The following is a 24,858-nucleotide window of genomic DNA, read 5'->3' on the forward strand; positions in this document are numbered from 1 at the left end:
CCAAGAGCTCCGAGGCGCATGCGCGCTCCGCGCATGCGCAGACGGCTTAAGCTCGAACGGCGCATGCGCGGATGACGTACGTGCGCGCGCGAATGGCTCACGTGACTCACGTGACTTGGACACGTGCGTTGATGCATCTCTTGACTTTTGACATTTTTGGGAACGTAAAAAAAAAAACACAAAGAATGAGACTCATCGAGCATTTCATGGTCGATACGATTCGAACTTCATGCTCCCTCGAAGAACAAAATTATGCGTCGCTCTCGAGAAATATGAAGAGTTATTGGAAGGTACGTGTTTAATCTAACTTAACTTGTCAATGAATTCGAAGCAACTTTAAATATTAAAATGTGTCCGAATTTTTTTTCTCCGTTCGAGACAGAAATATAAAGTCTTTATATCGGTCTTTCTATTTCAAAAATCTCTCTGAAAATTAATCTTTTAAAAGGTGAAAAGTTGTGCATTGATAGAAGGTTAGGACATTAAGTTGTAATTGTATATAATAAAAATAAACTATAATGTAAAGAAATACACCATTTATGAGTAATAAATAATTAATTGACTTCTATTATCACATTAGCGAAAAATGAGAAGATTGAAGAATAACAGAGAAGCAAACAAGCATGCGAGTTAAAATCTGCTTTATTCATCAAAGTTGATGAGCCTAATATTACGTTGGACAAGATTCCCCTACTTTTTGCCTGATGAGAAGGCGAAGGATATCAACTATGCTTGGGAAATGTTTTGTGTATACAGTAAGTAAATTATATTTTGTTATGGAATTTTCTCCAAAATAAGAAAAGAAATTAACAAGAAGACAAAAGATTGGAGTCATAACGATACACTGCAAGTAGAAACTAATTGATACAGATTCTAAGATTTATATTATATAAATACTTGTCATTCACAGAAAGCTGGATATTGAAAAGCAGAGGAATATCTTTTTGCTGAATCTCATTCATTTGTTGGATACCAGCCTCTTAATGCTGAAGAGTTTACGAGGAGACGAGAATCACGTTTGTATTGGTACACGATTGTTTTTGGATGCACTGTAAACAGTATGAACAGAGTAAGAATGTTATAAAGACATGTATATTACAATGAATATTTTTAGAGAACAATTTTAAAATTGTTTACTTTTTAGATCTGACAGGAGCAATTTATTTTCCTTTACACAGCAAAGATATATCTACAATAACTTATTTTATAAAATACATATACAAAATATATTGTACGAGTAGTGGCAAACAGTAAATTATTTGCATATAAAACTTTGAAGATTGAAAAATTTAAAGATTAAAAATTTGAAAATATACGTAAATTATGTAATTATTAATTATTATAAGACAAAAATGGACTATGTTTTTGTGCTATGAGCTATTGATATAGTATAAAGATTACTTAACTGAAATTTTAGACGAAGAAATCTTTCGTTGAAGATTTTCACGAAGCTGCCAAAGAAGGATGACTTCGACATCCATGAAGTTTTATTGTCTCGATACTTCTTCAGTTGAAATTTTATTGTATTTGTTATTTTTTAAGGAAACGTATTTTCAAGTGCATATCACATTCATAACCATGTTACAAACGTAATTTACACTGAAATTAAAGAATTACACTTTTAACATAAGACTCCTTCATGCATTACACTTTTAACATAAGACTTCCGCATAACTCCTACTTCATATATTGACCGAATAAATAAAACCGGTAACACAAAAATCACATCACTTTAGAATCATATATTATTTAAAACTCGAATTCTTTTTGTACTATCACATATATTATATTATAATGTAAAATAATATTATCTTATATATATTTCTCTTCTATTTCGAATGTTTTACTTTACATGTTTTCTGTTTCACAAAATCACATAATTATGCAGTCGCAAAACAGTGAAGTAGCAGCATAAGAAAAGAAATAATTGTCTGAGTAAATAATATACTGAAATAATTACTTATATAATCCAAAGACAACCAGTTTGCATAAAGAAAAATAGCTAGAGACAAAGAAGATTTGGTTTCACACTTGGTAGCAACGCTGTAATGCTGTTTAGCGAATATAAATTTCTCAGTAGTACAAGTCAACGTTGATTGTAAGTAATATAGACTTTCTTTTATTTTTAGTAATATATCTCAATGATTAATCAGACGGATCTTTAATAACTATACTAATTTCAACGTTAATTATATCATACTTTTACTCAAAATCTGTTAAGTGATACGAGTCAACCATAAACGCGTTCGGACATCTTTCAGTAGTACAGCTCAATGAGCCGCCCGGACTTTTCTTTTCAAGTAGTACAACTCAACGTTCGATCAGAGGTACTTTCTTCTTTCTTCAGTGACATATCTCAATGACAAATCAAACGGATCGCCTTTCCTTTCATTATATATTTCCGACAAAATAATATATATAATAAATATACAATAAATAATAATATATATAATAATGTAATAATATATATAAATTATTTATATATAAAAAAATATATCAATTATTATATATATTATTTATTATTTCCGACAGAATAATATATATATAATAAATATACAATAAATAATAATATATATAAATTATTTATATATAAAAAAATATATAAATTATTATATATATTATTTATTATTTCCGAGAATAATATATATAATAAATATATATATAAATACTAAATAACAATATATAAATTAATTTGTATATAATATATAAATCTTAAGGTGTGGTTGAAAAACTTAATTGTACGCAGTACACACATCCTTCAACTTCAATAATGATAGCATCGCTATTCTGAGGTGCCGGCTACGCCCCTCTGCCGGAGGGAGATCGTCGGGAGATCCAACGAGGGGGAGGGATGAGCCATCGACGACGACGGGGGGTTGAACTTCGCGGACACCTCGTAGATTCCGCTCGTCGAGAGAGACGCGCGCGCGCGATTTTCGAGTTCCCGCGGACTCCTCGGACTCGATGCCAGGACGCGGCAGGAAGGAGCCGCTGTTTCCTTCGCCCTGAAGATCGACGATCAAGGTAAGCCGCTCGTAATCGACCTTAAAACCATATAAAAGCATATATACAATATATGGTTGCATCCATGGTTCCGCTCTCTCATTGAAATCGCAACGAGATATATAGTCGCGTGAACAAAATGTCTACTTATTTCTCTCTCTTTTTCGACTCCTTTGATTATTAAACAAATTGATTATTAAAGATTTTGAAATTTATTATCGAAATTTCCTAAATTAATATTTATATATAATATTTTTATTGTAATTTTTATGAGAGATAAAGACGAGATTTTACGATCGTGACTTCTTGGTGAGAAATTTCGATAAATAAATGGCGTTTTTTTTTTTTTTTTTTTTTTTTTATTAAACTTGCTTTTTTCGCACCGTAATTGAATATCTCGTTTACTTCATCCGAGGATCGCGCGTATTGTGTCGTGACGAAAATAACGAAAGGAAAAGAGATGCGGGGCGAGAAATCTCGATGGATTCGCGTGTCGTGAAAAATACGAGGTGCGGCTGGCGAGAAGGAAAAAGATCCCATCCCAGAAATGGTGGATGGACACATTATTGAGAAGATTAAAGGATGCTATACCGTGTAATTAATCCCTAATGACCTGGAAAATAATAAATCTATAAAGCTACTTCAAACAATATCTCTTCTCTCGACGAAAGATTGCGTAATCTCTTTCTCTCGCGAGGATATATATTTTCGATATTAATTATTTTATACAAGTACACACAGTGTTATTGATTATTCTTTCATGTATGTTATATTTTATACGGACATCATGTATGTAATATATCGCATAGTATGACGAAGCTAAATATTTATATTTTTAATTATATATTTCAAGATATTTAATATATTTCGATATATTAAAATATATTTTAATATATTAAAATGCGTTTTAATATTAAAATATATTTTTTAATATATTAAAATATATTTTAATGTATTTAATATATTGTAATTTATTAAAATATATTTCAATATATTTTTAATACATTTTAATATTAAATTTAAATTTAAAATTTTTTTAAATTTTATATATTTAAATATTAAAATAATTTAAATGTAAAATAAAGTTTAAAACCTATCAACATGTAAAAAACGAGTAATGCTTCTTCTCTTTCGTCTTGCGATGTCGTTTCCTTTTCGCCAAACCTCGCATATTTACATCGAGTATCGAGGAAGAAGTCGACAACATTGGAGCGATTAAAGGAACACTTAAAAGTGTTAGAGGAAAAAAGAAAACACGTAGGCGTCCCCGTGGAGGCGTTTTCGTCACGACCCGATACGCCGAAGAGAAAGGAAAAAGACATGACACTTCGACCAGACGCCTCTCTCGCATCTCTAGTGGAGACTAGCAAGCTTGATCTTATTAATACGAGTTTTGATATACGAAACATCCGCGATCGTGGATCGATCTTCTCTTTCGGTATCTCTCTATTTCTCTCTCTCTCTCTTTCTCTCGGTCGTTTTTTTTTATTTATTTCTCTCGAGAAACGACGTTTTGTTTCGTGAAAAACGTCGCAGTGGTGCGAGCAATCGTCGCTTCCTCGCAGTCAGTTTTTATTCAAGGTGTCTGTGAACAATGCCGGATGACACTAAGGCACTTGTTGCCTTACTGACGATCACAACGTGAGCGGTCAGTCGTGATCCGCGGATCATCGGGGAGATAATGATTACAGAACAGACCTGGAGCATGATGCTGGACAGCGATGTCACGAGCATCAACGAGTGAGTGATCCTTATGAACATCCGACTTCTTGTCTGCCCGTCAAGTGTGAAATTTGTTCCATCTGCGAAAATAGATGAGATACTTTAAATTACACATCTCGCTTTTTTTCCTAGAATTTTATTTATACAAAAATTATTTTTTACATCCGATAATTTTATAAACATAATTTGCATATAAAATTATTTTTATCATTATTTCCAATAATATTATTCCACATAGAGAGAATTTTCTCTTAGAATTTATCCTGAAAATCATGGTAATCGTGGGACAATATGGTATGGAAAGATTTGTATGAGAATTTCTCTGATTAACAAAATATTTTTTGTTTTATATGTATAACATATTATAATATTATTTTAATCATTATTTTTAATAATATTATTCCATTAACAAAATATTTTTGTTAGTTATTTTTTGTTATTAGATATAAAATATTATTTTAATTTTATTATTTCTAATAATATTATTATTTCGTTCAAAATAATTTTTAAAAATTTTTTAAAAATATTTTTAAAAATGTTCTTTATATTTTAGAAAATAATTCATTTTTGTTATTTATCAAGATATATAAAATTATTCTAATTTCATTATTTCTAATATTATATTATTATTCCATTATCAAAATAATTGTTAAAACTTCTAAAATATTTTTAAAAATTTTCTTTATATTGCAGAAAGTAATTTATTTTTTGTTATTTATCAAGATATATAATTATGAATATTTTCTCTTAAAAGATTCTACGAATTCCAATTTTCAGTTTTTTTAATTGAATAATCATATATAAGACACTTTTTTCGTAAATAGAATCAGTGAATTATCTGACAAGCAGTGTTTATAGTTGTAAATATAGCGTTGCAAACAGTGAAATGTCATTGAAAAGATTAGTGATTAATTTTTCAATTAAATCTTCCAGTCATTATCAATGAGATATAAAATGGGGGAGTAAAATATATGAATATTTTCACTAAAGATTAGCGAATTAGTCACCGATCTTGGATGAAATCTCATCACTGCTTTAATCGGCGACGTTTCCACTGATTTTATTTAAGAACTTCGCAAGATGGAATCATACTTTGACAAATTTCACGACATTATCGGGCCGATCAATCATCTGTCTCAATCGTTAATTAAAAAAATCGTATCGCGCCGCGATGAATTCAGGTCGACTATTTCGCCGAGGAAACAATTATGGATCAAGGCGGTGAAGAAACTGACCTCCGAGAGGCTGGGCCGGGAAGGACTGGCGGCGTGGGAGGACCGGAAGTCCAACGCGGATCCCGAGATCGTCGCCGAAGCCAAGAACGACAATGAGACGTCCGTCGAGGGAAGCATCGAGGAAGCGGAACCGGAAGCCGACGGTGCAGAAGAGTCTGTGCCCGATGAGGAGGCTCAGACCCAACGCGGTACGAAATTCTCTCGGTTTCTTCTCGTTCTAAGAGAAACCCATCCCTCATTAGGGATGGGATCATTCAAGTTCGATATGTACTTGAATATCCGAGAAACTAATAATCAAGTTTTATTTTCTAATCATTATTTTTTTAATAATATTATTCTATTATTAACAAAAATATTTTTTAAGAATATTTTTTGTTTTATATATATTATAGGAAAAAAGAAAATATATATATATATACACATATATGTATAGATATGCATATAAAATTATTTTAATTAATTATTTTTAATAGTATTATTATTTTATTATTGTTTTATTATTATTCTATTTAAAATAATTTTTAAATTCTTTTATTTTTAATTATTAACAAAATATTTTTTGTTTTATGTATACAGAGGAAAAAAGAAAATAGAAATGTATACACACGAGTAGATATACGCATATAAAATTATTTTAATTAATTATTTGTAATAGTATTATTATTTTATTATTGTTTTATTATTATTCTATTTTAAATTATTTTTAAATTCTTTAAAAATTTTATTTTAAAAGAATTCGAACCTATCTTGTTCAGATTCGAGTCTATTTGAAAGTATTGTTTTTTTTTTCGAAGTAATCATAGAGAGTTTTAAACCATCCAAATAAATTCGAATCTAATATTTGTACTTAATTCTATCGCTAGTTTTTATCTGGTTTGAAGTTAGAAGCTAGCGTTTTGCGTTTTAGATGTCTTCAAGAAGGGGATGCTGTACAAGGGAATATTCTTACCCTCGCTGACCAATAGCTTTCACAACAAGCAGCTGGAGACATCCTATCTTCTCTACTCGAATCGACAGAGGCAGAAGTCCCTGATAACGCTAAACATCGTGGATCTTGGCCTGAAAGTGAGTAAAAGCAACGTAAAAAAAATTAATACAAATAAATTTCATACAAAATAATTATATGAGATATATAATGTAATTAAATAAAATCACATACGAATTTTTAAAAAAATCATATAAGATCATTTTTTAGAGAATTATATATAAAATCTTTTTTTTTATCTTGAATTTTTGAGTAAAAAATTAGCCAGTTATTAACTTTACGAAATTATATTGTGTAAAGTGGATTCAAATTTTATCTTAAATCTTGAAATTAAAAATTTATTTGTTCGTGACACTTTAAAATAAAAATTGTTTCCGACTCTCAATAAATTCCAAATCGCTAGATGAAATTCAATCGAGTATAATTGATAAAAAAAAATAAGACAAGGCAAAAAAGGAACCTGGAAAAGTCTGTATACTTTTTTTTAATTAGCCCTTCTGTCAATGCATAAATTTTTAACTTTTCATCAATATGGGTATCCAGGTACCTGGACCTTCTCTTTAATTGCTGGATCAAACGTTCTTTCCTGTTGTATTTTTCGAATACAAAGGCTCTTTGTATTTTGTTTCAAAGACAAAGAAGAGTTCTTAAGAATAATAAAACAATAATAAAATAATACTATTAAAAATAATTAATTAAAATAATTTTATATGCATATCTACTCGTGTGTATACATTTCTATTTTCTTTTCTCCTCTATATACATAAAATAACAAATATTTTAATAATTAAAAATAAAAGAATTTAAAAATTATTTTAAATAGAATAATAATAAAATAATAACTAAAATAATAATACTATTAAAAATAATTAAGAGATACACATTTCGAAGTTGCTTTGGGTACCTGGATATTTGTTCATTGAAGGGTTAAAATTACAATTTAATCGAGACGATCTCTTGTCGCAGATCACGTTAACTGCGATTTGGCTCTGGCAACGGGACCCAAACAATGGTGGTCTCATCGAGGGCCTGTCCTGGGCCGTGTGTTGCATGGCGGCGAATCTGGTGGTGTGCGTGCTCGGCTGGTGGCGATGCTTCTCCAACAATTATCTGTACTGGGCCTCGATATTCACCTGGTTATTAATAAACTCCCAAGGTGAGGCCCACGCGACTCTTTCTGACCTTCCGATCGATCCCCGTAATTATAAACTCGGCGCAATTATAATTACTCGATTTTTTTTAATATCCTCCCCTATCATTCTTCAACAAAATTGTCGCATTTAAAGTCTCTCCCGGACAAAGGATTAAAATATTTCTTTTTATATACATATATATATAAAAAGCTGAAATGAAGCTTCGGTCGACAAAATTTGTTTTCGCACACTATTGTAATGGCTTCTCACACACTCGGGGTCGTCAATATTTCAACTCTATCGAATCCGTCATTGAATCGAGCGGCGTCTTGCTCTACTGGTCAGCTAAAATCGAGCTCGACGGAGCGTGGAGCAAAGGCAGAGGACCGAAACCGGTAATTTTACTGGGTTCAGATTCTATGTATATGCGCGCGAGAATAATCTCTGAAATATCTCCCACACCCTCTACATCGAACGCGTCGACCAAGAGAGAACTAGGACCTCGTATTCTCTTCTTTCTTCCCTTTTTTTTCGCAGGCTTCATAGGTGCCGGTCTGAACTTCACCACCCAGCAACGGCTCATGTGGTACATACTTTTCGTGGTTTATGCGCCGTACGCGATGCTGCCCCTGCCTTTGAGATGGTGCGTCCTCGCCGGCTATGGAACGGCGCTAACACACATGGTGATGGCCGGCATAAGTCTCCTACGGGACCCCACATATGTGAGGGAATTTCTTTTTTATCTCTTGGAATTTCCTCACCCCAAAGTCTCCCTCTTCAGAAGACATTTAACCGAATTTTTTTTTAATTAAAAGACAAATTTGATTACAAATAGGATAATTTTTTATAATAAATAATAACAATGTATAATGTGATAAAAAAAATAATTCCTCTTCTCAATTTTCTTATCACATTTGATCTTCATACATTGAATTGACTCTCTCATGACTAATTGGAGAATTTTTTAATGAAAGTAAACAACTACAATTCAACAATAAAATTGCAAATATGATATTATTTATAATATAATATAAATATGATATAAATTATACATATAATATAATATAACATAATATAAATTATACATATATCATATATTATATATTATATATTATAAAAAATATATCAATTTATAATAATATATAATATATAATATATAATTTTATTTAATAAATTTAAGCTAAATTCCCTTGCAATTTTTTAAATTGGATTTTAATTCTCTAATTTTTAATTCCACATAATTATTAGTTTATGAGGTTTCTAAATTAGATTGAACAAAATTTTGAAATTTTTCTCACAGCTGCGTGACGTCGCGTGCATCGTCCGGATGCTGACGACGAACGTGCTGCTGTACCTGGCCGTGAACTTGGCTGGGATGTACACCAAGTATCTGACGGACCGGGGACAACGACAGGCCTTTCTTGAGACCCATCGTTCCACGGAGACGCGGCAGCGCACGCAGAATGAAAACAATCGGCAAGAGAAGCTGTTGCTTTCAGGTAAAACAATCAAAAAAATTTGAAAGATTCTGCTTCTCCTCTTTTCTCCTCTCACGTAATCTTGCACCTATTTTTTCTATTTTATTTTTATTTTTATTTTTTTTTCTTTACTAAATTATATTATTTAGTTTTTATATATTTATATATAGTATGATATCCTTTTAGATGATTTATTCTAGAAATAAATAATAAATGTTTCCAATCACACAATCAATTGAATAATTTTGCGTTTCATGAAGACATATGTAGATATTTGAGGATAGATACTAAACCCTTCTGTCAATGAAGGGGTACCCGGGTACCCAAAGCAACTTTAAACGCTGAAAACGTATCAAAACTGTTCTCCGCTCAAAAAAAAAATACAAAGAGCCTTTGTCTTCGGAATCCTCCTAAAATATAACGGGAAAGACTGTTCGATGTCCAGCAACTGCTATAAAAAATTGTCGCAATGCAATATATCGAAAACACGCAGTTGGTACCCATAGACTGATAAAAGGGCACCCTTACATTGATGGAAAGGGGACGAATTATGCATTGACAGAAGGAAATAAATAAAGTTCTTGGTCGAGCAAGACCTTTGGACACGAATTAACGTTCAAGCTGACGTTAATCAATCATAGAGCTCATGTGAAACGCGCGACTAGAGAGTCCGCGACTCGAAGGTCCCTCTCTCCCTCGAAGAGATGAAGCCTTCGAGGAGGAGACTCGCTCTCGTCGCGGGACCATAACTAGGCTGGAGGTGTATTTATGTGCATATTTATTGTAAAACGACACACGCGCGGGACGGGTAACTCGCGCCGTCGCTCGTCCGTGCATAATTTGCTCGGCCGAGTGTCAAAAAGGGTCACTAGACACTCTCTCGGCCGATTGCGCCGATTGGACGCACATTTTTCCGATAGCCTTTTACGTTACGTCGGCGTTGTCCCTCCGCCAAGAGAGAGAGTGAGAAAGATCCCACCCGATATATCGATTCGCTCCTCGTAGCCTAGACGAAAATACACATCGTCGTCGAGTACACATTACGCCGGGATTACATAAATACACCAGCAACCTCTGACCCACTATCCCTCTCGCAACGTAACTCTCGTACAATTTGTTTGTGTTTTCGTTGAATTGATATGTATATAATGTCGCGAGGCGTCCTTGTTAGTTATACACCAAGTTATAAGCCGTGGAAGTTGAAGAGCCCTTTTGGGGAACTTGAAGAAGCTTGAGATGTTAGAAACAACTAGTTGAACAGCTCCTATTTCTCAAAATTTAAACCTATCAAGTCTATATCAAAGAATAGGGAACACGTATGTACAATATTGTACAATTTTTTTTCTTTTTTTATAAAGTGATTATTACCATATAAAAGTTACATAAAATAACAATATAAGAATGATAAATTGTGTAAATATCTATTATAATAAAATAACCACCCTCTGTTAAGAAAAGTTATATATTCAAGGTCAAATTGATTCTTTTAAATAAAATGCGTTGTACTTCTTAATTAAATCTTCTCTAATAAATTGTAAGTTTTAGGCGATTTTCTTTTACAGCAACTATTTTCAAAGCTTAAAAATTTATAGCTACATATAAAGCATACCTTTTTATACCTTAATGTCAGCTCAATATATAAGTCGTTCGCTCGAAAAACGACTTAAGTCGACTAAGTTTTTGCACAAAAAATTGAATTAAAGATTCAACTGTGTGATTCGAGTTATTAAACATTATGATATTCAGTTTTTATATTTTTTAATATGCACGTTCCTATTTTGCTGAGTAACAAAATGTTTAATAACTTGAATCATATAGTTTAATCTTCAATTTTTTGTCGTTTATCGAACGAACGACTTATGCACATGCAATATAATATATACTAGAACAATACAAGCGTGCGCGTAGCCATTCTTCGATTTTATATAAAAAGGAATGATATTTTTATATAAAGTTTGTTTAAACTTGATTAATATTTTTTGATAGAAATCAGCTGGATAAAGCGTTAATTTGTTAGTTAAATTTTAAAATAATAGTACATAATAAAAATTATAAAATAATATGTTTTAAATAAAATGTTATAGTACTTTAAACTCGATTAATTTTTGCGAAAAACGTTTAAACTTTGAATTCGAAAATTAAGGTCTGTAAAAGTCGTAGAACATTCGCTTTGGGCGCGTTTTGTAGGTCCTGAAAAGACCTTTATACCGCGCCCAAAGCGAATGTTCTACGATTTTCACAGGCCTTAATTTTCGCAAAAAACGTTTAAATCTTGAATTCAAAAATTAAGGCCTGTGAAAGTCGTAGAACATTCGCTAAGGGCGCGGTATAAAGGTCTTTTCAGGACCTACAAAACGCGCCCAAAGCGAATGCTCTACAACTTACACAGGCCTTAATTTTCGCGAAAAACGTTTAAACTTTGCATTCAAAAACGAGCCAAAAATTAATCTTTTATATATTTCAACAGTACATTATAGGCACATTATGATGGTACCATCAGCACACCAGCGTACAAATTTTTTGGTATAATACACGTAATATAATTGTGCACCGTAAGGGACCCGCGGTTTAAACATTTTAATTTTCAATAATTTAAAACGAGCCAAAAATTAATCTTTTATATATTTCAACAGTACATTATAGGCACATTATGATGGTACCATCAGCATACCAGCGTACAAATTTTTTGGTATAATACACGTAATATAATTGTGCACCGTAAGGGATCCGCGGTTTAAACATTTTAATTTTCAATAATTTAAAACGAGCCAAAAATCAATATTTCGTATATTTTAACAGTACATTATATGCACATTACGATGGTACCATCAGCATACTAGCGTACAAACTTTTTGATCCATTATACGTAAAATGAATCCGCGCCGTATGAGGTCCGCGGTATAAAAATTTTAATTTTCAATATTGTAAAATCCGCCAAAAATTAACCTTTCATAAATTTTAACTGCACATTGCTTGCACATTATGATGGTACCATCAGCATAACAGCCTACAAACTTTTTGATCTAATATACGTAAAATGAATCCGCGTCGTATGGGGTTCGCGGATTAAAAATTTTAATTTTCAGTATTTTAAAACGCGCCAAAAATTATTCTTTCATATATTTTAACAGTGTATTGTTTGCACAATATGATGGTACCATCAGCATAACAGCCTACAAACTTTTTGATATAATATACGTAATATAATTGTGCGCCGTATGGAATCCGCGGCTTAAAAATTTTAATTTATAATCTTATAAAAACGAGCCAAAAATTAATTTTTTATATATTTTAACAGTACATTTTATGCACATTATTATGGTACCATCAGTATACCAGCGTACAAACTTTTTGATCTATTATACGTAAAATGAATACGCGCCGTATGGGGTTCGCGGTTTAAAAATTTTAATTTTCAATATTTTAAAACGCGCCAAAAATTATTCTTTCATATATTTTAACAGTGTATTGTTTGCACATTATGATGGTACCATCAGCATAACAGCCTACAAACTTTTTGATATAATATACGTAAAATGAATCCGCGCCGTATGGGGTCCGCGGTTTAAAAATTTTAATTTTCAATATTTTAAAACGAGCCAAAAATTAATCTTTTATATATTTCAACAGTACATTATATGCATATTATGATGGTACCATCAGCATACCAGCGTACAAACTTTTTGATCTAGTATACGTAATATAATTGTGCGCCGTATTAGGTCCGCGGCTTAAAAATTTTCATTTTGAATAGTTTCAAACGCGCCAAAAATTATTCGTTTATATATTTCAACAGTACATTGTGCGCAGATTATTGTGGTACCAAGAGCAAACGAGCCTACAAACTTTTTGATTTAATATACGTAATATTAATCTGCGCCGTATGGAATTCGCGGCGATAAAATTTCGATTTTCAATATTTTAAATCGAGCCAAAAATTATTTGTTTATATATTTCAACCGTACATTGTGCGCAGATTATTGTGGTACCAAGAGCAAACGGGCCTACAAACTTTTTGATTTAATATACGTAATATTAATCTGCGCCGTATGGGATTCGCGGCGATAAAATTTCGATTTTCAATATTTTAAATCGAGCCAAAAATTATTTGTTTATATATTTCAACAGTACATTGTGTGCAGATTTTGATGGTACCATCAGCATCCCAGCGTACAAACTTTTCGATCTAATATACGTAATATAATTGTGCGCCGTATGGGATTCGCGGCTTAAAAGTTTCAATTTTCAATATTTTAAAACATGCCAAAAATTTTTTATTAACATATTTCGAATGCATATTATCTGCAGATTACTGTTTTGTTATAAATATAAGAGCCTACACACTTTTATAATTAGTATACATAATAAAAGGCTGCGCCGTATATAGCTCGCGGCGATAATTTCATGATATTTAGTCTTAAAACGAGCCAAAAATTTTTTATTTACATATTTCGATTGTATATTGTCTGCAGATTAGTAATGTATCAAAAATATAGGAGCCTACATACTATTTTAATTAGTATACATAATAAAAGGCTGCGTCGTATAGGGTTTGCGGCGATAATATCAGATACCTAATATTTTTAAAAAAGCCAAAAATTTTAAACTTACATATTTCGATTGCATATTGTCTGCAGATTACTGTTGTACCAAAAATAATACAGCCTTCACACTTTTTTAATTGTAGTATACATAAAAAAAGGTTTCGCCGTATAAGATCCGCGGTTCTAAATTTATGATCCCTAATATTTTAAAACGAGCCATAAATTTATCTTTTGTAGATTTCGATATTACATTGTTTGCAGAATAACGTTATGATGTTTAAATGGCAACCGTAAAATTATGAAACGATTAATTATAGTCACTAATAATTTAAACTTTAAAAAAAATGAACTAACGTATTTAAAAAAATAGGTGGTGAATGTTGATAAAATGTTCCTCCGTTTAATAATAAAAAATATTTGAAAAATACATGATATGTCATAACAAAATTCTCGATTTTAAAATTATGAAGTAATTAATTATCGCCGCTATTGCTTTAAATTATGGATGAAAAAAAAAGTCGACACGATACGAACTGTCATTATCATATCCATAGATTCGTTTTGTTGATATCGACCAATCATATACACGCAGAAGAGTCAACAATAACGCGATACATATCGACTTCAAACGCGCACTTTTCGGGTCTACATCACTTTTTTTATAAGGGATTATAATATATTATAATATATATGTATAAAAATATAATATGTGTGTGATATAAAATAGAAATAAAATTATATATAAAAAAATAATATAAAAAATATATAAAAAATATCGATTATAATATATATAAAAAAATCGAAATAATTAACTTTATATAATTCTTACTTAATTACAGTGTTACCCGATTTCGTCGCCAAGGAGATGATCCGCGACATCTCTCGCGAAACCGCACGTGGAGGGACGATATCATTCACTCCGAATCAATTCCACCGGATATACATCCATCGCTATGAGAACGTCAGCATCCTGTTTGCCGACATCAAGGGATTCACAGGTACACGATTCAAAAAGAAAAATCTCGCTCATAGAGAGACTGTCACTTTCCTTATACATATATCTTCAATTTTACTAAAAAAAAATCCCAAAAATATATACACAGGGTGTCCCAAAATTCATAATTGACTTTTCAGGGACAGATTCCTGGGATCATTTGGAGACGATTTTTCCTCAGCAAAAATGTCGAGGCACCAATAACTTTTGAGTCATAAAAGATTGAAAATAAAGGGTTTTTCGCAAACTAAGCTTTGTGGAAATAAAATATTAACAAAATCACATTCTTCAATTAATTTCGAGTAGAGTTTACTTTAATAGAATTTTAATTTAAGGCTTAGTTACAAAGATCGCAAAAATTGGAACATGAGATGGCCTCCCTCAATATTATCGCTGAAGAAAAATCGTCTCCAAATGGTCCCAGGAATCTGTCATTAACAGGTGCACCACTAATTCTGGGACCTATATGTACTAGTGAAAGAACGATAATTTATTCCATCTTGATCTTATCCAAGCTCTCGCGAGTCAATGCAGCGCCCAGGAGCTGGTGAAGGTGCTGAACGATCTCTTCGCTCGCTTCGACAAGCTCTCGGCGGAGAATCATTGTCTGCGCATAAAGCTCCTTGGTGATTGTTACTACTGCATCTGCGGCCTGCCGATCGCCAGGAACGATCATGCTCATTGCTGCGTCGAGATGGGCCTGCACATGATAAAGGCCATACGGGACGTGAGATTCACCACCAAGGTAACTGGGACTTTTAGCTCGCGACTCTTTCAAGAATGAAACGAGAGAAGCTCTGCACCAAATACTTTAAAGCCAACATATGTATTTTCCGAGGATAAGTCTCATTTTTTCTACATTTGTCTACATTTTTTTTTTTCAGGTGGACCTGAACATGAGGATAGGGATCCACAGCGGATCGGTGCTGTGTGGGGTTTTGGGCCTGCGAAAATGGCAATTTGATGTGTGGTCTTATGACGTCACGCTCGCGAATCATCTTGAGAGCGGAGGAATACCGGGGTACGTAAAAAAAAAAAAATCTCTTATATTAAAAAAAACAAGTGTAAATTGTAATATCATAAAGTTAATTTTATTAAGTGAGCAGCTAAAATAATGCTTATTTTTCCTCGAACTTAATTTTATTATAGGAGCAACAAATAATGTATTTTTATAAATTCTTAAATTTTCAGTATTTCATTCGTATTTCGAAAAAGTCCAATTTTCAAAGAAAATTTAATTTTGCGAGATCGCCTCTGCGTTTAGAGCCTTCGAGATTCACAAACTCCGGAAACGCGGGATATCTCGGTTTCCAGGAGGGTGCACATTTCCGCCGACACGCTCAAGTGCCTAAACGACGTTTACGAGGTGGAACCCGGCTACGGTACCGAGCGGGACAATTATCTCAAGGACAGAGACGTCGTGACGTACCTCATCAAGCAGTTGGAGCCCCTCAAGTCCAGACGAAGGCACTCGTCGAGGCCGAAGATCCTGACGGAGGAAGAGGCGGCCGCGAACAAGAACAAGAAGAGCTTCAGGATGAACAATCCTCTCGTGAACAGCAACACGGCCCCGAATTCCGTGGACGACGACACGATCGGGGTCGATTGGACGCCTGAAATCCCATTCGAGAATGTGAGCGTTCATTTGAATTTTCTTCAACTCGTTTGATAGATAGATAGTTCAATATATGACGTCGTCTAAAGAAATTTAATTGCAATTTTTTAAAATCTGTATAGTAAAAAGAATTTATTAAATTATCTTATTGTTTTTTTTAACTTTCTATATATTTTAATTAAATATATGCATATATGTTGTAATTAGATATATATAATTAAAATTAAATAAATATAATATATTTAATTAAAACACTTAATTTTCCACAAAAAATAAATTTATATTATATAATAATTTAGTTAATAAATTTATATATAAATTTATTAACTAAATGTTTTAATTATATATATATTTCATTAAAATATTTGATTTTCTATATACTTTAATTAAATATATAACATTAATATATATATAATTAATTAAAATTAATTCAATTAATGAATTTATGTATTATATAAAATTCAATTTTAATACAATAAATGAAATAAATAAATTTGTGTCTTGTAAATCTTTTAATTGAGTTGTGTATTAATATAATTACAAATAAATGTTAATTAATTTGTTACATTAATTAGTAGAAATTATAGTATCTCTATTGAAGATTTTACACTCAAGATTATTATTACTTTCTTTTATTTATTCTGTGCAATTGCAGTTGAATACATCTACATCGATGAGTAACTTGGAGTCCGAATATCTCGAGGAGGAAAACGGTCAACCGGCTAAACCGAGCAACAAGGCGACTCCAACGACAGCAGGCGAAAAGAAGAACGCTATCGAGACCGCCAGTAACAAACGTATGAGGTCGGCCAACATAAACACGTGGACTTTGCGTTATAACGACGAGAGCATGGAATCTAAGGTAAAATATTTCTCAATTGCATTAATTATCTTCTAAAAATATACCTGAATTAATAAAAAGAAACACATACAAGCTGTGTCCCAAACAAAGAGTATATTATTTTAATAAGGGCTTGTTTAGCTGATTTTTTTAAAGTAAATCTTTTTTTTCTTAATAAAACATCGATAAAATTTTCGTGTTGAAAAAGAAAGAGAAAGAGAATACTTTAAATTCGACAGAGAATCTGCTGTTAAGAATTAAAGCGACTATAGGATATTTTATATATATCTATTGTAATTAATTCTTATTATTATTAATTATTCATATATTAATTTATATATTAATTATTCATATATTAATCATTCATATATTAAATATCCATATATTAATTATTATAATTAATTATGTTGCAGTTTGACCAATTGCGAGAGGACATGTTCAAGTCCAACATGATATGCTGCTTCGTTATATGGCTCTTCATTGCTGTCTGTCAAGCTATAATCTTGTCCGAGTAAGTAAATGAAGTAAAATTTAAACCATAATTAATAATTAATAATTACCTTTGGGGGAGACAAATATTTTTATCTATAAAATATCTGGAAAAAAGTATGTAATTTGCAACTAGCAGCTTTATATTTTTTATTATGTGTTTTCTTTACATCATTTGATTCCTCTTATTATTTTGTATAAAAAATTGAAAAAAGATCATCGAAATATCAATAATTTACGAGATATTTTATAGTTTAAAATAATGTAAAATTATGTACACATTAAAGTACAAAATATCTCTGCGAGGAATCAATTTACCTATATTAAAAATTTGAGGTGGTTCCATTTAAAAAAATAGGTTGACCTTCAAATGACTTTAATTAAAACTCAAGGTTATCAACTTTCTCCTTTTTTGTATGAAATATTTTCTTGTCATAGTTTTAGCAATATTCAACTATATCAATTAATAATATGAAATACCTTGTGTATAACTAGAAAATAACTTACAATCTATCATAATAATATTACAGCTGCGTGATTCTCCTGATCTCTCTGCTGGTGACCACCGTCATCCTAGTGGCATCATCGATCCTGGTGATGGCGGAGGAGTTCAAGGGCATGCCGACGTACCTGCAGCACACGTCGTCCATGTTGGTGCACAACAAGAAGCACCGCACCATCTTCATCTGCGGGGTCATCAGTCTGATGGCATTGACGTCCATCATCGGCGTCCTGGCGTGTCCCATCACGGTGCGTCCATATCCGGAAGTGATGGTGCTCGAGCGCCAGCAGCAGCAAGAGACACCTCTGATGACGACCTCGACGATCCCGTCACTTCCGTCGCCGGCAAAGCTGATCGCGACCACGTCAAGGTCACCGAATCGGGACCACTTCATCCTGACGTTCCTAGAGGCCGCTCTGAGCGACGAGTCCGCCGAGGAACAAAAGACCGTCCCCTCGACAGAGAATAACACTCTGGAAGGGGGCTCCAGCAATATCGAGTTGAAGCTGACGCGAGTGGTGAACGGCAGGGAGACTGGAAGAAGCAGGAAAGAGTTCTTCCGGTTCTACAGGTCGGTTTTTCAGAGTCAATTTAGGTATATAGACGCTAAATCGAAAGGTTTCCGAGAACCTTTGGGTGTCACAAGCTTCTAACGTTGTAATATTTTTTTGCAGATACGAACAGCACTACGAGAACCCGGAAGCCGGAAGCCGAGTCTACAGACGAGTCGCGCGCAAACGAGAAACCCAGCAGAGAAGGATCCTCTCCGTCGCCGACAACGAGAATCAAACTCACCCCTTGACGAATCTCGACGACCTTAACGAGCTCGAGGAGGCCGCCTGTATCCGGCCAGAGTACATGGTGTTCACGTGGATTCTGTGCCTGATCGCGCTCACTTCAGCCCTGAAGCTGTACTACCTGGTGAAGACTGCACTAGCCGCGGCGATCGTCCTGGTGTACGCGGTGCTGATCCTCGTCGTCTGCAAGGACATGTTCACCGAGGGAGAGAGACACGCGTAATCCTCAATTTAAAATCGATAATAATAAAACTTGTTGACATGTTTATCATTTTTATCATCGATAATCCCTCTTCTAGATCGGCGATATCTCTACCAGCGCAGATGCTGACCTTCCTGACAGTCTTCCTCGTGATGGTCACCTACCACGGTAGACTTGTGGAAGTGACGTCACGTCTGGACTTCCTTTGGAAGCAGCAAGCCGAGAGGGAGCTAAACGACATGATCGAGTCTCGACACAACAATATGCAACTCCTGAAGAACATCCTGCCGGATCACGTGGCGCATCACTTCCTTACGGCGGATCGTACACCGGAAGTAAGACTCGGATCTTCTATTTGACATATATAGGGTGTCTCCGCCGAATATCCTGCTGTTGAAGAGATATCTGGAGCTTTTTGAGATACTATGTATAAGCAAATAGATTCTATCAATTAATAACTTTGATTCATTGATCCAGGAACTCTACTCGCAATCGCGGGACAAGGTCGGCGTGATGTTCGCCAGCGTACCGAACTTTACGGAATTCTACTCGGAGGATGTAAACAAGGGAATGGAGTGCATTCGCTTGCTCAATGAGATCATCGGTACGGTGATTCGTTAAATTATTAATTCATAAAATTGGGTCACTTTACAAATTGCAATTAATATATATTTCCATTTGGCGTTTTGACAGTAATCGATATGTAATTTATTTAACATACAGCTGATTTCGACGAGCTGCTGGATGAGACACCGTTTCAATGCATCGAGAAGATAAAGACGGTCGGCGCCACTTACATGGCCGCATCGGGATTAAACCCCAGCCAAACTGTAATGATATCAAATATAAAATAATATAAATAATATTATACAATGCGTTAATTGGAAATGTTTAAATTCTAAGCTGTACAAGAAAAAGAGCTTGTTTTTTTTCATGAATTCTTTGATCTCAAATCAATTCTTTCCTACTAGATAATTTTTAAAATAAATTCTCGGCTTTATATAAATTATTTGACTCGATTTATATTTATCAAAATCATTTATTTTTGCTAAATTTTACTAGAACAGTAGGATTCTAGGATTGAACCTAGTTTATTTTCCGTTGAAGAGAATCTTGACTTTGAAAGATTAAAATTCGAATAAATGGGCAGGATAATTGCGGCGACGACATGGAACACCTGTGCAGACTGGTGGACTACGCGGTCGCCATGCGTCATCGTCTCGAGGACGTGAACGTTCACTCGTTCAACAACTTTGACTTGAGAGTGGGCATCAGCTGCGGACCCCTGGTAGGTGGTGTGATCGGGGCTCGCAAGCCGGTCTTCGACATATGGGGCAACACTGTCAACGAGGCTTCCAGGATGGACTCTACCGGCGTGATGGGAAAGATACAAGTCCCGCACGACATCGCCAGGGTAATTCTTCACTAGGAAAAGGGATTACTAGAGATAGGATCAAGTTTAATGTCTTTGAAAATCCAAATCGAGTCTAATAATGAAGTATCGTCTTCTAAGATTCGAATAATATTAAGAAATAATATTTACAGGACAATTCTTCAATGATTAACCACCTAAAATGGCGCTTAGAAATTAGCCTAGATTGGTAATTAATAGAGATTCCCCTGTTAATTCATCGTTTGGGTGTGCACCAGTTTTTGGAGTCGAGGGGCTACCAGACGCAGAAGCGCGGACTAATCGAGGTGAAGGGGAAGGGCACGATGGAGACGTACTTTGTGCTGGGCAAGGCAACCCTGCAGCAGGAAGGCACCCCCAGGCACAGGAGCACCTGTCGCAGCCTCGCCGCCGTCGTCTACGGGGTGGTCCAGGCGCGTCGCAAGCAGATTAGAAAACAGGCGTTGCGGAGAACCTAGACCGACGAGACAGACCCGAGAATAAGTTTCCGTGTCGCCAGCGTGATCTTGGATCGATACAAAAGATCTCGATCTCGATCTCTCACGATCACTCGCCAAAGAGATCGTAGCTTCGATCACGTGTAGCTTCGAAACTCTGAAGACGCGATTGCATTTTATATTCTCGAGTCTAGAAAGATGTTCTTCAATCTTTAAAGAAGAAAACTTTGCGCTCTCTTTTACGATTTTATCTGAAGGATATGAAGAAATAATTTCTTCAATGATAAAATAATGTTGAGATCGAGAGAAGCGATCCTTTCTTCTTTCGTAGCGATTTAACGAGGTGAACGACGAGTATCTGGATCTGAAGATCCTCAAGGGAGAGATTTCCAATTTCATTTTCGTGTCATTTTGCCACAATGATGTTTAATGTATATAGCACACTTACAATAAATAATCCGTCTTATATAAACACGATGCGCCTTTCTTAAAATTTTTAAATGAAGAAATGAAGAATCAATAATAATCGCGATAACATAATTGATAAACTATCAATCGCTAATTTTATCACAGAATAACAGCAGCGTCCTACTCACTCCGCTCTGTAAAGATAAAAGGAATTATTATTGTGACAGGGGAAGAAAAAAATGTACAACACCTCGAAAAGGTAAGGTCTCCGTGTAACCTCGTATATTACATTATTACGGTAAACACAATATTTATAATCAATATTTATAATTGTAATAATAATCCATGATAATAATGGCAATAATGATAATTATAATAAGGCTAGCTACAGGGGGGAGAGGTGGCCATCGCGCGATCACGAAGGGGGATGGGGGGCCACCGCTCTCTCTTTCTTCCTATCTCTCGCTTTCTTTCGAATGGACCGAACCGATCGGTCGACTCGAAACTGTACACGACTTTTACAACATACTCGCGAATAATTATAATCTAATTTTACATATTAATCATATTAGACAATTCATTACAATTACGAACCTAGTCAGAAGAACGTCACGACATGTAGGAAGGACCGCGCGCGCCCCCCTTCGTCCTCGTATCGCTTTATCATTGGCAAAATTTCGCATCCTCCGGGGAAGAATTTCGAGTCCATTTCGAAAATTTTTCAATTACATCGTTAATTTTAACTTTTTTTTCTTGCTACTGTGCAAGAAGAGAAACTTATATCTTCTCAACCCCCCTTTCTCATTCGAATAATCAATCTCGTCTCTTCACGAAAAAATATAATACAAAAAGTAATATACAAAAATATTCTCAGCATTTTTATAAATATTTAACAATATAATTTATAAAATTAATTGTTAATAATAAAATTATTAAGAAATTATCCAATGTAAAATTTTAAAAAATGTTTCATTAAAAAAAGCTCTAACAAATGCAAATAAACACGATCGAAATTTTTTACATTAATTTAATTAATACAAGATCCTCTTCGGGTGGGTTAATAGAGATAATTTTCTCGTCGAAGGGGAAGGATGCTCGGAAAATTTTGCCCTCACGAGGCTCGATCGTTTCTTAAGAGGGGGAGAAGGGGGGACTTGTCTCTTTTAAGATACAAAGGCACTGTACACGTAATAAACATACAATTATTAGAAGAGCGCTAAAAAGGCGGTCCGGATGATGCTTCCTTTTATTTTCATCTCTTCGCGCCTCTCTTTCTCTTTCACTTTCTTCTCTATCTTTTTTTTCTTGTTTTTTTCGACAGTAAAACATGCCCCGTTTGAAAAATATCGCTTCGATCTACAATATCTGTCTGTTTAAAATACGGCCATATTTAAATTACGGCCCTTAAAATAGGGGAGCGATTTTCCTTTCGTTTCTAGCTGCATTGGTCGAGACTAAACTTTTTCTCTCTCCTCTCTCTCTTTCTTTCTCTCTCATTCATTATCTAAATTATTATCTAGCTTCATCGTTTAAGGAAAAATAGATGACTATGATCGGATTGGATTGCGCGGTAACTATTTATTATTATTACACGGGAGGGAGAGGGAAAGGGAGCTCGTGAGTGGTTGATTGTGAAGAGAGGGGGGAATTGTGGAGCTCGTGAGTGGTTGATTGTGAAGAGAGGGGGAGAGAGATGGGAGATGGAAGGGGAAGAGGGCGGAAACGATTGGTCAATGCGATCAGAAGTCAAGAAAACGCTCCTGGCTTAAAGGTGGGCTTTCTTTCACGCTTATCACAATTTGGCAGTGAACGTTTTCACTTTGTTGTTGTTGTTCTGTCGTTAAGAAATACACATAGCTTATACATAGCGACGCAGTAATAGTAGTAGTAATAGTAGTAGTAGTACTAGTGTGTTCAGCCATTCCTCTTCAAGATCTATACATATATCCATACGTTTGCTAGCAATATTAATGGCTTGCTATATATATATTTATATATATGTCTAATAAACGCTACGCTCTTTATACAATTTATCCGTATATATACATACATATGTGTGTGTGTGTGTGTTGTGTGTGTGTGTGTGTGTGTGTACAGCTTGGATTGATGAGAAAAATATTACTTTGTTATATATTATTTCACGGATCAAAAATAAATTCTCGTCTGGTCTGCACGGTTTTTTTTATCTCGGTACTCTTTTTTAGGGTGTACAACTTAAATTATCGATAGTAGTAATAGTAATAGTAATAGCGAACAGTTTATAGCGAAAATATGTATTTTTACGCGTTTCTTTTCCGTCCTCGCGAACGATTTAATTAATCCTCCATGGACGAAAATTATTTTCTCGGGAAAAAGAAGCAATTTTGCTCGCTTTTCTCAAACATTTCACACTTTCATCAAATTAGATTATGTATCCATGAAGAATTAATCATCGTCTTTATCGAGAACGATCCAAAACTCGTTTGTACGCGTCCGACTATCTCTTTTCGCGAATCTCGTTTACCGATTTTTATCAACGAAAGAATCAAACTCGATAAAGAGGCGATTATTTTTATTAGAGAACACGATTGAAGGAGCGCTTATTTATTTCTACCGATCAAAAGGATCAAAGTCGCTTCGATCCGCCGTATTAATTTATGAAAATATCGAACAAACACACAAACGAGCGATCTCGTTTTTTTTCTTCATCTACGAAGAAGCTCGCAAAATTCTCTATACTCTTGTGAGAGAGAATTCGCCTAACATTCTTATCCTTTACATTAAATATATATATATATATATATATATATATTTGTATATTTTTATTTATATATTTATAATATGAATATATAATTCATAAATAATAATATATAAATAAAAATACGTGTACTTATTTATTTATATTCATATATTTATAATATGTATATGTATGTATATAATTTACGAATTAGCGATTAATCGAAGGATGTTGAGTCAGTTCGGAACTTGCGGCTGCCGGCGGGATAATATATAATATAATACGCAATATTAATATTAATATATATGGATTACTTTCCTCTCTCTTCCGCCGGCGTCGTGCAAAG

General features: G+C 33.8%; 1 protein-coding gene and 1 long non-coding RNA gene across 7 annotated transcripts in view; both read left to right on the forward strand.

Moving 5' to 3' along the window:
• LOC145945465 (uncharacterized) overlaps positions 1-24,858 on the forward strand; it is a 122,188-nt gene that overhangs the window by 70,533 nt on the left and 26,797 nt on the right. The gene's annotated exons all lie outside the window — the stretch shown is intronic.
• Adcy8 (adenylyl cyclase 78C) lies at positions 1,850-24,529 on the forward strand. 6 transcript variants are annotated; one of them, XM_083054494.1, is made up of 22 exons: positions 1,851-2,098; positions 2,222-2,327; positions 2,747-3,024; positions 4,585-4,743; positions 5,907-6,148; positions 6,868-7,025; positions 7,912-8,101; positions 8,616-8,800; positions 9,379-9,577; positions 14,940-15,098; positions 15,610-15,839; positions 15,979-16,115; positions 16,409-16,727; positions 17,365-17,571; positions 17,964-18,061; positions 18,570-19,112; positions 19,216-19,557; positions 19,638-19,875; positions 20,018-20,144; positions 20,264-20,370; positions 20,691-20,954; positions 21,191-24,529. In XM_083054494.1, the coding sequence occupies exons 4-22, from the start codon at positions 4,685-4,687 to the stop codon at positions 21,407-21,409; spliced, it is 4,023 nt and encodes a 1,340-aa protein (XP_082910620.1). In that variant the 5' UTR covers positions 1,851-2,098; positions 2,222-2,327; positions 2,747-3,024; positions 4,585-4,684; the 3' UTR covers positions 21,410-24,529. The 6 variants fall into 6 exon arrangements, with proteins under 6 accessions (XP_082910624.1, XP_082910620.1, XP_082910621.1 ...); XM_083054495.1 differs by having other exon boundaries at positions 2,262-2,327; XM_083054498.1 differs by having other exon boundaries at positions 1,850-2,327; positions 4,695-4,743.

The sequence above is a fragment of the Prenolepis imparis genome, unplaced genomic scaffold (assembly GCF_030444845.1).
Source record: "Prenolepis imparis isolate NDT839.2.m4 unplaced genomic scaffold, iyPreImpa1.0 SCAF_14, whole genome shotgun sequence".
Taxonomy (NCBI): Eukaryota; Metazoa; Arthropoda; class Insecta; order Hymenoptera; family Formicidae; genus Prenolepis; species Prenolepis imparis.

Bases quoted from the DNA above. Each gene is read 5' to 3' on its own strand.
- Adcy8 (XM_083054496.1), top strand. From the start codon at position 4,685: ATGATTACAGAACAGACCTGGAGCATGATGCTGGACAGCGATGTCACG. The intron at 9,578-14,939 runs GTAAAACAATCA...ACTTAATTACAG, and splicing joins AGAGAAGCTGTTGCTTTCAG to TGTTACCCGATTTCGTCGCC. The intron at 16,728-17,364 runs GTGAGCGTTCAT...GTGCAATTGCAG, and splicing joins CTGAAATCCCATTCGAGAAT to TTGAATACATCTACATCGAT.